Genomic DNA, 18,452 nt, shown 5'->3' with positions numbered 1-18,452 from the left:
CAGGCCAGGCTGAGGGGACCCCCCCACCAAGTGCATGGATTTTGTGCACTGGGCCTCAAGTAAACTTATAATTTCCTAGGGTGGGTCCTCCAGTTAACATCTTTTTCATATAATTTCTATTTTTATATCTGAAAAGTTATTAAATTATCTTGATCCATGTCAACATATTCAGTTCCAAATATAGACTCTACCTGAATATCCTTTCAAAATATTTTATAAAGTCTATAAGTTAGCACTAAATAGTTAATATAAGATAAAATAAATTAAAAAAAACAGGCTGTGAATTTTACTTATTAGTAGTAAAAAATAATGCATACCGTTAGGAAGTGTGAGGTTAAAGAGCACTCTAATTCTCTACCATTAGGTTTTAAAATGTACCACCATTCAGGAAGGTCTTTTTTAATATGTTGAAGTGCTTAAAATATTCATACTTTGACACAACTTTATTCCAGAAGAACTAGAGAGAGGAACAAACATGAAGTCTAAGAAAATTCCATACAACATTACCTATAATAAAAAAAAAGGGCAGGTAAATCTAAAATTTAATAATAGGTAAATAGTTACATCTATATGATACAATTATGATATGAGTTATTTTATTTGACACAATACAAAAATTATGTTAATATTATCTTAAATAAGAGAATAGATATAGCATATTCACAACATGATAAAATTTAATTAAAAATAGAAGGAAGGAAGGAAAGGAGAGAATTAACGTTTTAAGAGTACAGTAACTATGATAAAAATAGTAATTTAAAAATGTATCCATCTACTCAACAAATATAAAATAACCATTAACTATGTTCAACAAAATAGTAAACTTATTTTTATTTCCAAAAAAATATTTTATCTATATTATGCTTATAGTCTGGTTCTTTTTACAATATATAACTGCAAGTACTGTGGCTGCCAATAGCATATAAGAAAACAAAATTAATTATGACTAAATTCTAAAGCAGCACTCCCTACTTTCTTTTTAGATTTCTGACTTGTATTTTAGATAAATATTATCTTATTAACATTCTAACAAAGAAATTTGAATGATCCTCTGGTAACAAAAAATCCAAAGATGTTTCTTTGCTCAAAATTTTTAGTATACATACAAACACCATTTGTGACTCATCACATACACACTCACATACACACAAAGTTTTAAAAATGGAATAGACTAACACTTGAAGCTTGCCCAGGGTTTGTCCAAGGTTCCATGACCCATTCCTTTGCTTAGAAAGTACACTAAAAGTAACTCATGCTTTAAAATACACCTCCCAAGACTGTATCCTTAACTGAAGATTTTTCCTTTTGACAACTTTTTATTTATTTTTATGCCTCTTTAAGCTTAAAATTTTGGAACATGTTTTCAACCACATCCTAGAAGTGATATGCTATACTGAGTGCCTCCTAGCTTCAAGGTGACAACCATTAAATAGCCACACTTTTTAGAACTCATTGAATAGGACAACCATTGAATAGATCCACACCTTTTAGGTTAGGCAAACTACCAGCTGATATTCCCAAAGATCTATGAACATTTATTCAGTCTCAAGTTTTAGGTAATAAACTCAAGGCATTTGAGCAGGTTTACTCAAGAATATTTGTATGTTCTATAACAGGACTTTCTAGTTTATCATAGCTAAAGTTCAGGTTCTAGAATTCAGTCTTTTATTTTTCTTCTTCACTTCCAATGTCTTTAGATGTTAAATCAATACAGACAAATATAATAAAAGGCTACTATGCAAATTGACCGAATGGCAGAATGACTGGTCGCTATGACACCCACTGAGCACCAGGGGGCAGAGGCTCAACACAGGAGCTGCCCCCTGGTGGTCAGTGCGTTCCCACAGGGGAAGCGCCACTCATCCAGAAGCCAGGCTCAGGGCTGGCGAGCACAGCGGTGGTGGCGGGAGCCTCTCCTGCCTCTGCAGCAGTGTTAAGGATATCCAACTTATGGCTTAAGCCAGCACTCGGTCATCCCCTGAGGGCTCCTGGACTGTGAGAGGGTGAAGGCCAGGCTGAGGGACTTCCCTCCCCCACTCACCAAGTGCACGGATTTTGTGTACTGGGCCTCTAGTTTATCGTAGCTAAATTCAGCCTTTTGTTTTTTTTTCTTCACTTCCAGTGTCTTTAGATGTTAAATCAACACAGACAAATGTGTTTGGAGTTCATAATTCCTTTAATAGATAAAGTTCTAGTTAGCTGAGTTCTAGCATCTCAGCATTATCTGCTCAAATGGCCCCATATCTGCTTCCAGTGATTGAGCAGCCTTCTTCTCCTGGCCCATCATCTCCAGCAAAGACTGTGTCTCCAATGTGCAACCCAAGGTCTAGCTAGTGGGCTATGAGTAGCTGTATAAGGGTGCTATTGACTGTACTTAAAAGTGCAAACCAGGGTGTCCACATACATGTACGCAAGGCCCTTCATGGTATGGGACTAGAATAGGGAGGGCATAAAGAGGAAGGTAGGTCAAGGAGCAAAGGTCAGAGACTACGGGTTCGGTTCTTCCATTGTCACCATATTTTGACATAAGATTCTCAGGAGCCTGAGAACATTAAATTCAAATCTTCCTTCCTGATAATTTTCAACATGTATTTGTCAAATCAGTGGAGAAGAACATTTTTTTTTTAATTTAACACTTTCTTTAAGTTTGATTTATAACATTTAAATATTTAGAATTTAGCCATATATGACATAATGACCTCCATTTGTATTATCTATAGCATGTACCTTGAAATATTAGGGAGAAGCCAGGCTATGGCTTCATCTGTGAGCAAATTAAATACATTAAGTCAGTTGAAATAGACTAAATTCCTAAGTCAACTAAAATATTAAAAATAGAGAGAATGGTGTGGAAACAGATATGGAGTAGAAATTTATATAGGAAAAGAAGGGGGTGATAAAAAAAGGAAATAATATAAAAAACAAGACCAAAGGTACAGGAAAAGGTGAAGTATGCCATACTAAAGAGGAGAGAGAGAAGAAAGTTGAGAAAAGAAGCAAGAGAATGAATGAAACGTATAGAATTGTAGTTTAGAAGATAGCAGCTATAGATAGAAGCACTGAGCTGAGAGTAGGGAGAATTAAGTCTGTACTTAATCTTCTTAACTCCTCAGTCAAGTTTCTGAATCTCTCTAAGCTACTATTTCCTTTTACTATAGAGGAATGGATTAAAGTACCTGGGTTCAATGATCAATGTTGCTGTAAAGGTCCATGAGTCTATGAGTGCTTCTTTTCAATCAGCCCATCAGAGAGTCCATCCAGGCATATCCATGGACCCATCATTCTTAGGACCCTCTTACCACAAAAGCCTCTGATCTTACTTTGACCACTTGGATGGTCCAAAATCAGCCCTGAACTGGTAGGAGTTTGCAAACCAATGATAGCCAATGAGCTATCATTCCTAACTTGGGCCATGTGACCAGTACAGAGAGGAAAAAATGTCCTGAATTTAACCTCAAATATTTTTCCATGAGCAATGTACCAATGTGATTTTATTATGTCAAAGAATAGTTCCCAGCAATCTTCATACAAAATTTATTTTTAATTCAAATTCCATGTATATATTCCTGAATTGTAAATTAGAAATCATCTTTAAACATGGAGTATGTATAAAATGTCTAATGCCCTGATATAAATTATAGATAAATAAAACTCAAATTACAGAATGTTAATTTAGAAAACTGAAAATGACCTGTGCATAAAGCTACAGGTTATTTTTTCCTGCTTTTACATACTTATCAGTACTGCATAAACACTACACTATTTTGCCCTAAATGTTTTCACTGATAAGAGAAAACTGGGTCAGAATAATTTCAATGCTAAAGCTATTGACAAGCCACAGAAATCAAAATACTTTGTGTGTGTGTTTTTTTCAGAATTCTCTCCATTCATTTAAAATCACAGGGACAGGACATCATGAAAGGTAACTGAAGAAAACTGCAGTTCTCTTGAGACTAATAAAAAAAAGCCAGAACTTTCACAAGGAAGCCATAGCAATCTGTATAAGCCAAGTGGCCATGGCTTCAATTATTATTGTTTGTTTGTTTGTTACATTTATGAAACTTCAAGGCCACTGTTGTGTCTTTATCTACAGTTTTAAAGAAACATTGGCTTATTTTATAAAAGCAAAACTATTAGCTTCTGTGTGAAACACTATACGTTGTGAAACAGATGCTGAAGACCTATAATTCCAGATGCAAATAAAATAGTATGAAGAAGTTGTGGAGATTAGAGAACAGACAAGAAATTTATTCATAGTCATCATCCACAGCTGTATTATCTCCAGATATGCAATTTCCTTTTGGAGTTCATAATTAGAGCATATGGGCACCAAAACTGCTCTTAACATTTGAATTGACCATTTGAAAATGTCATCTAAATTTGTTCCCAAAATGGTTTTAGATGTAAAGAAATTCTACTTTAAAAGATGTGCCATTGTCATTATAATTAGAAGAAACAAACTTGTCTATCCCCTCATCTTTCAAAGTTAATCTGGAAATAAAATTATGTATTCTATTTGCTTTAAAAATAATATAAATTAATATAAAATATTGATATCAGTTTTACCATATACATGTCATGTGCTCATATTAAATTCAGTTAAGAAGTATTATTCTCTTCCAACTGTTGCTTAACTTTGAGAATGGTCAAAGCTGAAATATTTAGAACCTTTGTATGGGAAACCAGAAAAAATAAAAGTTAAGTACCATAGCATTATAGTGACTACGAAAGTAGTGGGAGATGGAAAGAATTTTAGAACCACTTCATTTCATGTAGAAAGCTTTGAGAAACAACATAAGACAAGGGCAAGGAGCCCAGGGACCAGTGTTAGTGTGCTAGGTTTTAAGTGATTCTACCGCTTAGAGGATGTGTGATGATGGCCAAGTTATTTGACTGCTTTGTACCTCAGGTTCATCTTTAACACAAGTGGCAATACCAGTGCCTCCTACAGAAGTATTAATAATAAGTTCAAAAATAAATTGAATGAGTTAATATGATTAAAGGACTTAGAACAAAAATACCCACCAAAAATATCATATGAGTATTTGCTAAATATAAATTCCATTGGTACTACCCTGCCTCTATCACTTCACTTTGTACTAGAGCTATCGTCGCCAAAATAATTTGTCCCACAAGTTGGTTGGTTAATTATGAAGAAGCTGGTTCAATGAAATAATCATGAAGATGGACTAATACAAATATAAATATTATATGTTCATTTAAAACCTGTGAGTGCATGTGTGTGGGTTGGCCAATATTTTGATGTAAACCCAAAGCCTTTTCCCTAAACATTGGCCTGTTGAATAAAGTTCTATTATTTCTTTCTTATCTTAGTCAGCATCTACATTTCAATTTGCCTTTTATTTGAAGTGGAATTATTATAGATATTTGTGAAGCAAACTGAGTGCAGAATGCTTCTAGATTACTACAATTTCTCCCAGTCTTTAAGGGTAGCCTGGCCCACTACACATCAATTCTTTATTAGCAACACACCTTTTAGAGTGTTATCACTATAGATTTCTTAGAAGTAATTTTATTTTATTATCATGATTCATAAGTTTATGAAGCAATTAAATTACCTAGTTATTAATAACAAATGCAAAGGGTGCCATACATAGATCTGAGAATACAGGATGGGGCAAAAGTAGGTTTACAGTTGTTCGTTTGGAAAATAATACAATAAAGAATACTGTTTCATATACTCATGAAATCTACGTTTGCCCTACCCTGTACAGCTGACTCTGAGAGAGCATACCACTGAACCTGCGAGAACACAAGTATGTAAAAATTCAATAAAGATCTTACTGTGATGAATTTCAAAGTGTCTTGATCATGGATCATTGTGTTTTAAAGAAACGAAAACTGTCAATGAATCCCACAGGTCAGGTAAGTGGAAGTCAGTTAAGAGAACTTCAACTATACTTTCTTCATTTGATTGTTTACATGTCTGAGTCCCAATCTGGACTGTGACCACTTTGAGAGAAGGGGAGCATGTTTTACTCAGCTTCGCACTTCTAATATGTGCTGGGTTATAGCATGTACTTAATAAATGCTGGCTAAACAAATGCATGCGTTTGTAACAAATGTCTGAATAAATCACATCAGATTCACCCTTTTTCCCTAACTTAAATGCTGCCAAATTTACAACATGGTATATCACTAAATCCACCTTTAAATTATTGATGAAATTATCCAAAACATCATCATAAAAAAAGTTGCTTGATAAAGGGGATGATCACAAGATGGTCCTTGAAAATAGCACTAGAGTTAAGTATAATTCATGTGCTATATATTTTGACCCAACGATGACAGGCATTTGGAATAAATGTTCTTTAGAATTCTAAGTGAGGGCAACAGCTAGGGGAATTATGTCCTCCTTGCAGCCATTTCAAAATATTAGGCAATTTGAAGTATGATCTTTTGAATTATCCATTTGAGTCTTAAGAGTTTCTCCATTCTTTGTTTTTTCAATATCTGTCTCATATTCAATTTCCTGTGTTTACTCCTCAGGCTCTTGGAAGCACACAGCAACTTTAATAGCACTCCCTCTGTGACAGGCATTTCCTATACCATGCAATCAAAGCTTTTCAAGGCTGCTCTGTAACTGTTGATTTGTTGATTGGGGTTTAACCTTCTCCTCTAAAGGAAGGCTTCTAAGAAGTGGAATTCTTTGTAGAATCACAGTTTATGAGAGTGTTATATTTCCTACTTCATGCTGTTTGTCAGGTGAATGGGTTGGCCATACACAGTGGTGAGCAGAAAAGACACACACAGGTGAACAGACAATCACAGTTCAAATCTTTGAAAAAGAGCAAAGTTGAACACCTTGTCAGATGTTATGAAGAATAAAGTGGACTATTTTAACCACGGTCATTCATTTCTCCAAATCAGCATTTCAGCAAGTATGGTCCAGAAAACTTCAAAGGTCCCTGAGAGAAAAATTATTTTTAATAAAAGGATAATAGTGACATTATATGCCTTCACACTCTCATTTTCACTCTGCATTCGCAAGTGCACAGGGTACAAAAAGCTCATGAATAGATTCCACATTGAAACCAACCTTTAAGAAATGAATACTTGTCAAGTTTCAGGGTAGGATCAGAGAAAAATATTTTTCATTATATGAAAAGACTGTAAGACATAGTGCTTTATATGTTTCATTCAAAACAACATGTAACAACAGATTATACCTATAATGATGCCACTCTTCTAATTTACACATTCTTGTCTTGGGAAATATAATTTATTGTCATAAAAATAAATTATACTAATTTATAACAACTTTACTATTGACATTTTAAATGAACAAATAAATAAATATATTTTTCTCAGTTTTAATTCATAATAAACATTTGTACATATTAGCCACATAAACAAAGCTCTTTTATTTAGAATCTTTGATAATTTTAGAGGGTAAATTGGTGTTTAGAACAAAATGTTAAAAAAAACTCTGGCTTAAATGGAGTTGGAAAATAATAATATGATATTTTGATTGATATTGAAAGTACTTTTCCTAAAATAAGTTTTAGAAAACTAAAGGAAGGAACTAGAGAGAAGACAAATAATCCCTTTCCGACCTGGTTCTCATTGGCACATTTTTCTTATTTCTAACTGACATTAATTTTCATAGTTATCAGTATGAAGCAGATTCTATAAGATATTGCAAAATATCAGTGCAATTAAGCAAAGTTATATATAACTGTTTGGTTCCTTAAGTCAAGAGCTTTTAACTGAATTTGGAATTACTATTAGCAATGACAATGATCAAGTTCCAAACAGAAAAGTAATAAAAGAATAATCTCTAATTCAAGTATGCTAACTTTTTATTTTATGCAATGGAATAAAACATGAAGAATCAACATGTAAATTATGTTATTTTTATCTAAAATCTGTACATATACATTATTGTATTGTATCTGAAAATTAATTATTTTTAAATTACACACATACATTTTTTGATGTAGTTCCATTTGTTTATTTTCTCTTTAGTTTCCATTGCCCTAGGAACTCTATCAGTGAAGATACTGCTTCAGCATATGTCTGAGATTTTGCTGTCTGTGGATTCCTCTAATATTTTTATGGTTTCCCATCTTATGTTTAAGTCCTTTATCCATTTTGAGTTTATTTTTGTTTATGGTGTAAGTTGGTGGTCTAGATCTCACACCTGTCAGAATGGCTAGCATCAACAACTCAACAAATGACAAGTGCTGGCAAGGTTGTGGAGAAAAAGGAACCCTCATGCACTGCTGATGGGAATGTAGACTGGTGCAGCCACTGTGGAGAAAAGTATGGAGTTTCCTCAAAAAAACAAATTGAACTCCCATTTGACCCAGTGATCCCACTTCTAGGAATATATGCCAAGAAACTAGAAATACCCATCAGAAAGGACATATGCACACCTATGTTCATAGCAGTACAATTTACCATAGCTAAGATTTGGAAACAGCCTAAGTTCCCATCAGCAGATGAGTGGATTAAAAAACTGTGGTACATCTACACAATGGAATACTACGCTGCAGTAAAAAAGAAGGAATTCTTACCATTTGCAATAGCATGGATGGAACTGAAGAGCATTATGCTAAGCGAAATAAGCCAGTCAGAGAAAGATACTAGTAAATATCACATGATCTCACTCATTTGTGGAATATAATGAACAACACAAACTGATGAACAAAAACAGATCCAGAGACAGAGAAACATCGATCAGAACGTCAAACCTCAGAGGGAAGGTAAGGGAGGGTGGGGGTAATGGGCAGAGATCAACCAAAGGACTTGTATGCATGCATATAAGCCTAACCAATGGACACAGACAACAGGGGGTTGAGGGCATGAGTGGGGGTGGGGGGACAATGTGGGGATAAGGACACATATGTAACACCTTAATAAAGAAGAAAATTTACACGCATACAAACATTCATACACACTCATGCTGCTGCATAAGAATCAAAATTGAGTCAACATTATCTAAATTAGGCATTAAGAAGAGTTTTAAAACACCTATGCTACTTGGTTCTCAGTTGCTGGGTTACTAAATGATATTGAAACAATCATGCAAGAAATCATGCCATATAAAAGTTATAATACTCCTTTGTCTCATTATCATTTAAATGTTAAATCCTCCATTATAGAGGTAAATTGGGTTTAAAATAGAATGTTTCAAGCAGAAGAGCAAAAAATATAAGGTTAAACAGAGTGAAGAACCAGAGCTTGAATTTATGGTATACAGCTTGCTGGTACATGGACTGATATTTTGATAAACTGAAAAAGGCAGAACCTCTGACATGCCCTATAGAGTAAATATACTGATCTGGAACAAAAATTATGTGAAACAGCTGTTAAGTGACAGAAGAAATGTGCATTGGACCACCAGCCTGTCATAAATTGCACTTTTAATCAGACAGCATCTGTCTTTTCCTTTTCAGCAGTCTCTGCATTGTATTTAGTCTGCACAGAATGCCTCTCCTAACAGGTGCAACAATGTTTACAAATGAAAAACTATATTTAAATGAAGCTTACAACTAGAGACTTTTCAATTAACAGGACAATACTTTATGAGAAGGAATAATTTTAATATTTGGAAAATCCATAGATTTCTTTGCATTTGTGAAATTCAATTATTGGAAAATTAGAGGAAAGGCACCAAGAAAAGCTGTAGGTGAAAGGGGCTTCAAGCAATCTTATGCAATATATTAGCATCCAGAGACGCTATAGGGAAAAGGCACAGATGAGAATATGGACAACATGAGATATTTGGGATAGAGATTCAAAAATGTCATGTTTAATCAAAATATAATTATAGGACTAATAATGGCTCTTATTTCCATAATAAAAGTGGGAGTTATGGCACTAGTTTATTTTCCTACAGTTAAATATTTTTTTCTGTAATCATTATTCACTTTTTTAAATTGAATATAAGAGATTCATAATTAATTTTGCTGGATTAAAAAATGGCAGATTATATGAAGGTTTATTATAATCACCTAAATAATTTTAAATACTTTCTCAAAAATATAAGCAAAATCATAAAATTAGCTTCACTTAGACTACATATACAATTTTTGAACTGAAAGGAACTATATAATTATCCACTCCAACTATTTTACTCGAGATGAATGTAGACATAATGAACTCAGTTGTTACAGGGTGCAGGTAGGTGATATGGTTTACACAAGTCTGGTAAACCATGTGGCCCTTTAGGTTGATCATTCATGTCCCAATTTTTTATAGAAACAGGTGTTGAAGCAATATCATTCTTAACTGCATTCTAGAACAAACAATATGGCAGATTCTTTAATAAAGAAAATGGCAAGCCAGTGAGTATTGCACAATTTAGCCGATTGTGTCCATGGGAAAAAGAACCAATGTTTCCAGAAATCCAATTTTTCAATAAAGTGCAGAGCAAATAAAATATATCTGCAGACTGGATCTTGCCCTTGGGCTTCTAACGTGTGATCTTTAGTGTAATCTTTGAGAACATGAGCTTATGGTTAAACAGATCTGAGGTCAACTTCTGTCTTGGCCATTTATTAGTTTTATGACCTTGGAAAGCAATTAGATTTTAAGCTTAATTTCATCTACAATAGCACTAAAAAACTGTTAATAATAATAGCTGACTGATAGGGATACTGTATTAAATGAACTGACATAAAAGACACAGCACAGTAAGTACTCAATAGGAGGTAGATATTATCTTAGATATTACATTATGTGTATAACAGATAGTATATAATACATATAGTATACATTATATTTTTGAATCTACTTTCAAACTCATGAAAAACCTCTAAATTTTTATCTACTTTACTAATTGACATAGGATAAATCTTTATATCATGGATAAAGCCTCTCAGTGTTCATAACTCCTCTTAACACATAGAAATAATTATTATAGGTTAACACTGAAAGCAAAGGGTTATGTGTTCTTTGGAGAGTTCACCACACAAAATTATCTCATCTTGAGCATTCATATTTTTTAAGGGACAAATCCATTTTTAAAAATGCCCCATGCTAAAGCAATAGAAACAATGTCATCTGTTATAATATAAAGCATAGGGGATTCTCTTTTAATTACTTATTGGAGAAATATAATAAAAAGTAGAGGCCCAGTACACAAAATTTGTGCACAGGTAGGATCCCTAGGCCTGGCCGGCAATCAGGGCCAATTAAATTTGTGCACGGGGAGGGGGGTATGCCTCAGCCTGGCCTGCACGCTCTCCAATCTGGGACCCCTCAGGGGATGTCCAACTGCCAGTTTAGGCCCGATCTCTGTGGGATAGGGCCTAAACCGGCAGTTGGACATCCCTCTCACAATCCAGGACTGTTGGCTCCTAACCGCTTACCTGCCTCCCTGCCCCTAACCACTCTGCCTGCCAGCCTGCTCACCCCCAACTGGCCCCCCTGATAGCCTGATGGCCCCCAACTGCCCACCTGCCGGCCTGCTCACTCCCAACTGCCCCCCCCATCAGCCCGCTTGCCCCCAACTGCCCTCCCTGCCAGCCTGCTCACCCCCAATTGCCTCCCCCACCAGCCTGCTTGCCCCCAAATGCCCCCCCACCAGCCTGCTCGCCCCCAACTGCCCCCCCGCCAGCCTGCTTGCCCCCAACTGCCCTCCCCTCCTGGCCTGATTGCCCCTAACTGCCTCTGCCTCAGCCCCTCCACCATGGCTTTGTCCAGAAGGACGTCCGGAAGGTCTCTCGGTCTAATTAGTATATTACCCTTTTACTAGTATAGATAGGATTATTTTATTGATGGAAGTTAGACAGTCCAGGTATAATTTTAAAAACTAATTGACTTGTTTAGACTAAGCCAGTAGGTATACTTTAGCCAAAGGAGTTTCAGTGATAATAGTAACTTCTGAGAACTTCACTGATACTGGTTTCCAAATCTTTCTATTGATACCTCAGATCCTCCAGCTGATCCTAATCAAATGCCACCTCTTCTGCCTCAGAAGCTTGTTTTCCTTAACAGTTTACAAGCTCTCTCTTCCCTTCTACTAATATGTTCTTACCTAATTGTTTTAGAAATTCTCCCACTAATATTTTGGAACTACAATTGGGCAATAATAATTGTGATGATAGCTATGATTGATAGAGGCTTTATTGCATGTTCAATATTAGCTATGTTTTTTACATGCATGGTGTCATTTGTCCTATGCATAACTATGCTATGGTTCCTCATTTCTAAAATAATGCTGAAAGAAGTTAAATCATGTATCTAATAAGTATCAAGTAAGTATCAGAGTCAGGATTCAACTATTAGTCCCATTCTTAAGGTTATACTATATTGCTTCTCTAAATTCTTAGCTTAAAACTCAACCAAGATGAATCAGACCTGTATTGAATAAAAGGTACCATTCAATGTGTTGACATGACAGGAGTTGGATGAGCTGAGATGGGGAAGTGATAAAGAGATATTGTAAAATACCAAGCAGAAAAATAAAAAATGAGTTATTTCTTAAGACATAGATTTTATTAAAGTATAGACTGTGGACTTGCCTAAAAGAAAAGATACCGCTACACATGTACCTCATGTGCAAACAACAATATCATATGAAAACCCAAAATTATAAAAGCAGATAAATCATAAATATTATTTTTGTATTGCCTAAGAATTTATCTCATCACAATAGGATTCCCCCAGAATTTCTCCCTCGATGAATTTAAGATGTTAGATATATCAGCTGTTTACAGAGGAGCTAAGGTATGTGCAGAGAAACACAGAACTAAGTATTGCTAAAAGCTAATAGATATTAAGACATTAAATACCAGAAGTTTAGTCTATAAATATAATTTAAATACAAATTTTCAAGGACATCTATGATTGTGGAACAAAGCATGTTTTACTCTATTTCTAGCCACCATTTAGTTAATGTAAAAATTACCTAAACCAGGCTACCCCGGAGGCTTTTAAAGAACTCCCCAAAAGTCAAGCACAATTTGTTAAAAGCAAAGAAAATATCTCAACTGGTTTATATCTACATAGAAACAATTTCCTGTGACACAATTCTGAGACAGATGAAAATGCTTACAGTCCAATAGACGGATGAACACAGACTTCATCTTGGTGAATCATGCCTATGTGATTTGGCGGGAGGGACCTATCTTCACAAAAAAAGTTGTATCTCTTTAGGAAGGCAAACTATTGACAAACTTTGGGCAGCTAATCCACAAGACACATTAATATACAGCACATGAAATGCATTTTCCCCTTGGGGCAAGGAGAAGAGATTCTATTGCACATGTCATCTGTTTCTGAAAATACTGAAGATTATAATTATGTTTTGATGTTAATCCAAGTACTGCAAATTTCTTGTTGCAAAGCACACTGTGAAAATGTGAGTGACAATATAAACCTTTTTATAAATTGAATTCAACACTATTGAAAAGAGTTGATGTTTTCAAATACTGTTACAAAGCCTCTGAACAAGAATAACTCTCTAAATTAAGCAGCTTCCTATAGTGACCTAGTTGATAAGAAAGACAAACAGCCAGGATAAAATCAAATTCTGCATGTCTGCTGTATTGTGTGTGTGGGGGGGTGGTGTGTGCATATTTTAGAAATAATTACCTGTAATGACTTGATGTCCTCATAAGCAAATTGCACACTGGGAACTCCAAGGTGGTTGATGAAATAATCCGCATCACCTTGTATCTGTACGGAACTGACATTGGTTTCTGGGCACTGCGCTCTTCTGAAACAGTTGAGATTATTTTTCTGAAAAACATAATTTACATGGTTAGCACGAACTCAGCTTCTCGGGGCATCTCTAAGTCAATGCCACTCCAAGTGTGGTCCATAGGTCAGCAGCATGATGTCGCCCAGGAACTTACTCAAAATGCAGATGCTCAGGCTCTGCCCATGCCCTCCTGAATGGGAAACTCCAGGATGGAGCCAGGAATCTGTGTTGTAACACTCTTCTGTGATTCTGGATTCTGATGCTCACCAAGTGTGACTAGTGCTGGCCTAAATCTAACTGCTTGTTTACGTTGCTTCAAAAGCATTTTTTTTTATCATGGAATTATTATAAACTGTCATAACTTTAATTTGAAATATTTTTAAAGAATGTGAGTCCCTTAAAAAGGTTTAGTTTTATTGTTCTTTATTGTTTTCCCATGAATTTAAATCTAAAGGATGGTTTGATAGGATACAATTCCACTCTTCTAAATATGTTTTTTGGAAAACAGAGGAGAAATTTTCTCCATTTCTTCTTAAAAGCATATTCCCACACATTTGAGGAATATATGACATTAACTCTGTGGGATATCAAGAACCTCTGGGGAAGTATATAAGGAGATAGGATATTATTTCTTACACTAAGAGTTGTCTAGCATGCAAAACAAATGGAAGTGAGCAATAACATGAGAACACCATGCCTAATAGGCAGATAGTACAGTTGTTTGTATGGAAAAATAATACAATCTATAATAATAAAAACATAATATGCTAATTAGACCGAACATCCTATGGAAGCCGGGGCTGTGAGGGAAGCCAGTGCCAGCAGCAGGGGGAAGGGAAGCCTACTCTTGCATGAATTTCGTGCATTGGGCCTCTAGTAATTAATAATTAGTAATACAAGAATAAACTGTTTCACATGGTCACAATTGTAACTTTTGCCCCAACCTGTATGTCCTCCATACACATTCGCCATTGAATCAAAAATCAATGGATGCTTCAACCTCCCTCCCCATGCTTCTTGGGCATGATACAATTTCAAAAATACTTTTAAATATAATACATGCAAATATTTTAAATATGCAGTTGAATATTCATAGAGCAAATTTTTTCAACTTTTCAAGTACAATGCTAGATTTTTCAAACCCATAATAATGTTTCAAGATCTATCCAATATTCTTTGAGAGTCTAATAGAAAGATCTTTGTAACAAATTAAAATCAATTAAGATGGAGACCTTGAGTATTTATAAACAAGGCAAGGTATCAGCTTAAGTTATTTACAAATAACTTGGATAATTAAGCACTTTTCAAATAGAAAGTAAAAAGAGAGTTCTACCATATAGTCTAATCAGTAGCAACCTAATGCTTTTTATGGTTACTCTCACCAACTTGCTTCTTTTGAAAGCCTGCTTTTCTGAAAATAAAGTTAATCCTTTTTCACTTCCTGAGAGTCTCCTGGGGTAAAGACTCCTAGAGGTTTATACTTGGAAACATTTGTGTAAGATATTAAATATTTACAAAGAAGAGCTACCTTTAGTACTAGATAATGAAAAGCAAAAAAACTATTTTACTAGTATATCATTTAAAAAATACCAAGTAGTAATGAGAGATCCAGGTGTTAAAAAAAAAAACTGGCTCCTGGGAAGGTATTTCTTTAGTCAGAATGAATATTTTTAAATTTAACTTAAATGTCTTGGTCAGGCAAGTTATTGACCAATGTCCCATCACTAGTGTCACACTCAGCCTACTTTACTCATTCAAATGGTGGCCAGAGGCATTTGAGTTTGTGAAACCTAAACAGTTGTACTCCTTTATATTATTAATAAAGATTTCATAGAATCTAGTCTTTTCTTTCCCCAGATGTCTAGCCAATGAAATGAATAACCTTTTAAGTGATCTACTTTGCCTTTACTGATGCCCTATATCTTTTTGAGACATCATATATATTCTACTCAACCTCAATAAAAATATAGGTTTGTTTTTAATGTCATTTTGCCTACATAATTCTTAATATCCACTGCAAATATCAATCACATTTCTTACAAATAATTGTTTTTCTCACAGAAGAATTACATGGCTCAAAAATTGACAATTTTAAATTCTACAATATGTTTCTGTGAAAGAATTAAAAATTTTAAAATAACATAAATATTATTTGTATAAATATAATCCTATATAATAAAGAGGTAATATGCAAATTGACCCTCACAACCTCAAGTCACAAGATGGCCGCCCCACATCATCACAAGATGGCTGCCACAAGATGGCCACCCCCACATTGTCACAAGATGGCAGGCAGGGGAGGGCAGTTGGGGGTGACCGGGCCTGCAGGGGAGGGCAGTTGGGGGCGACCAGGCCTGAAGGGGAGGGAATTTGTGGGTAATAAGGCCAGCAGGGGAGCAGTTAAGTGTCAATCATGCTGGTATGGGAATAGTTAGGGGGCTGGCAGGCAGAGTGGTTAGAGGTAATCAGGCAGCCAGGCAGGCGAGTAGTTAGAAGCCAGTAGTCCCGGATTGTGAGAGGGATGTCTGACTGCTGGTTTAGGCCCAATTCCACAGGGCCTAAACCAGCAGTCGGACATCCCCCGAGGGGTCCCAGATTGGAGAGGATGCAGGCTGGGCTGAGGGACACTTCCCCCAGTGCATGAATTTCATGCACCAGGCCTCTAGTATTTATATTATTTTTATTCAGTCATAACTATTATAGCTTCCCTCTGACAAAAAGAATTAGCTTTCCATATATGTGAGTTCCTAAGATGGCACAGTGACCCCAATCCAATCAATCCTTGTGTTCTTTGTTTGATGTAATAGTTACACAAAGATCAGTTCTTATTCCCCCTCATCTTGGAATTGGTTCAGGGCATTCTATCTGAAGCCAGAACAAATTCTCTTCTATTCTCTCTGCTTGCCATGGTTACTCCCATTATACAGCTTTAATATTTTCATTGCATTCCATGTTCTATGACACCTTGATGTAATGATTAGTGCATCATTTCTTCCATGTTTTATGATTTTTAGATAAGCCAAATAGTCAATATCCAACCTTTAAGATGATATACACTAAAATACTTCTCCATTCTTTTCTCTAATCTGGCTTGCTTTTATTGACTCATTTATTGAAAAGTTTTGTCTCTGAAGGTTCATACTGCCACCTTGTTCTTATATAAGCTCCTTTGATAAACCAACTAAGACAGCAACAGAGTGGGCATTATCTAGAATTGTTTTCAAATTATATTTTGAAGGTTAGGTCTGTTAAACCACATCTGTGGTGCTACATGTGTACTATTTATGGAGAGAGGATACAGCATGAAAAACAGGGTTGTGTGGCCCAAGGGATAACTGAGCCTATGGCTGGATACAGTTGGATATTGAGCCTCATGTTAGAGTTAAGCCCACATGAAAGGTATATACTTCAAGAAAATCAATTCAACATTAGAACCTTCAGGAACAGCACAGGGTTCCCTGAAATGCCTTCCTAGGCCCTGTTCCCTATCAACTGAGGCCAGAGTGTCTCTGTAAAATCCTGCAGAGAGAGGACTTACTGCATTAGCCTCTCTTTCTCTCTTTCTCCTTTTCCCACCTCATTTTCTAATGCCTACTCTCCTGTTTTAACCAGTGATGAGGAGAGGAAACATGTGACCCTCAACCCTGTGTTTATTTTATTATTTTGTGCTTTTGTTTCTATCTAGCTTCAGAGTAAAATAGTCAGGATAAAAAAAACCATTTTGTAGACTGGAATTGCCCCCTAGCCCCCCAACCATCATTATATCTAGGGATTTCCCTTAAGAGCAGAACATTCCTGACACAGAAACCCTGTCCTCTACATCTTTTTATTATCCCTTACTTTAAAATTTAGGCCAAATTCACAAGCTTCAAATGATCCTAAATCTATATTCTATCCTAATGTGAATTGTTTTCCCACGTATCACTTCAGTGAATTATAATAGATCTATATCAGTTAATAGACAGTGATCTAGTCAACTCCTGTAAGCACTAATGTCTGAGATGGAAGTAGAAATAAATATCAATTTCCTCCATTTTACTAGAAGTTAGTCACCATGGGAGAGAGAAGGTTAGTAACAAATTTATAAGGGTCAATTAATTTTTAAAATCTATTTACAAGGCTGGGTACATTCAAATTAAGTATTCCATCCAAGGAGTTCAAAATGCTCCATACTTAACGTTTGATAATAAGCATTTTTATTCCAGTTCATAAAATAAGCAAGTTCAGGCAAAGATTATAGTTATGTTCCTTGTTTAATTTTCTATCACAAGTCTCTTGAAGACCTGAAATGAAATCACCATTTCAATCTTAAGGCTGCCTTTTAGGCTAAAAGGAAAACCTGATAGTAAATGATCATATGAGTGAATATAAAGAAATTAAATAAAATTTGTACTGATTGAGGAGCAATACCAAGACACATTGACAAGTTTCTAAAGTATTTAAAAATCATATTTCAGTTGTTGTGAATAACTCACCCCTAATTTGAAAAGGTGACAGTTATGAGATACTTTGCTGAATTTTGTTGTTTAATGTGTTAGTTTTAGAAAGCTTACATACTACTAAAATAAAAATGTGTGTGCTTTAATACTTAAATAACTGCAATTTGATATAATTGGTTTCTCTTGTAATCCTGTGTGTTTTAATTTAAGCATTTTATGACATTATTTCTGTGTTTATATGGGATTTATCAGCTAGCCAAAGTGGTCCAGAAGGGGTTCTCTCCCACCAAACTAGCTACTTTTTACAAATTAGGAAACTGAGGCTGAAAATCAATAGA

The 18,452-nt window shown here is 35.3% G+C and overlaps 1 protein-coding gene across 6 annotated transcripts in view; it reads right to left on the bottom strand.

Annotated features, from left to right (window-relative positions):
- Window positions 1-18,452, bottom strand: part of NAALADL2 (N-acetylated alpha-linked acidic dipeptidase like 2) — a 1,181,205-nt gene that overhangs the window by 206,475 nt on the left and 956,278 nt on the right. For all 6 annotated transcript variants that reach the window (XM_079765801.1, XM_079765802.1, XM_079765799.1 and 3 more), the window contains one exon: window positions 13,567-13,713. In XM_079765801.1, coding sequence (XP_079621927.1) covers window positions 13,567-13,713 — 147 coding nt within the window. The remainder of the gene's footprint in view (window positions 1-13,566; window positions 13,714-18,452) is intronic.

Source organism: Cnephaeus nilssonii (assembly GCF_951640355.1).
Source record: "Cnephaeus nilssonii genome assembly, chromosome: 3".
NCBI classification, from domain to species: Eukaryota; Metazoa; Chordata; class Mammalia; order Chiroptera; family Vespertilionidae; genus Cnephaeus; species Cnephaeus nilssonii.
Note: the sequence above shows the minus strand (reverse complement) of the source record. Positions and strands in the feature narration are given on the sequence as shown.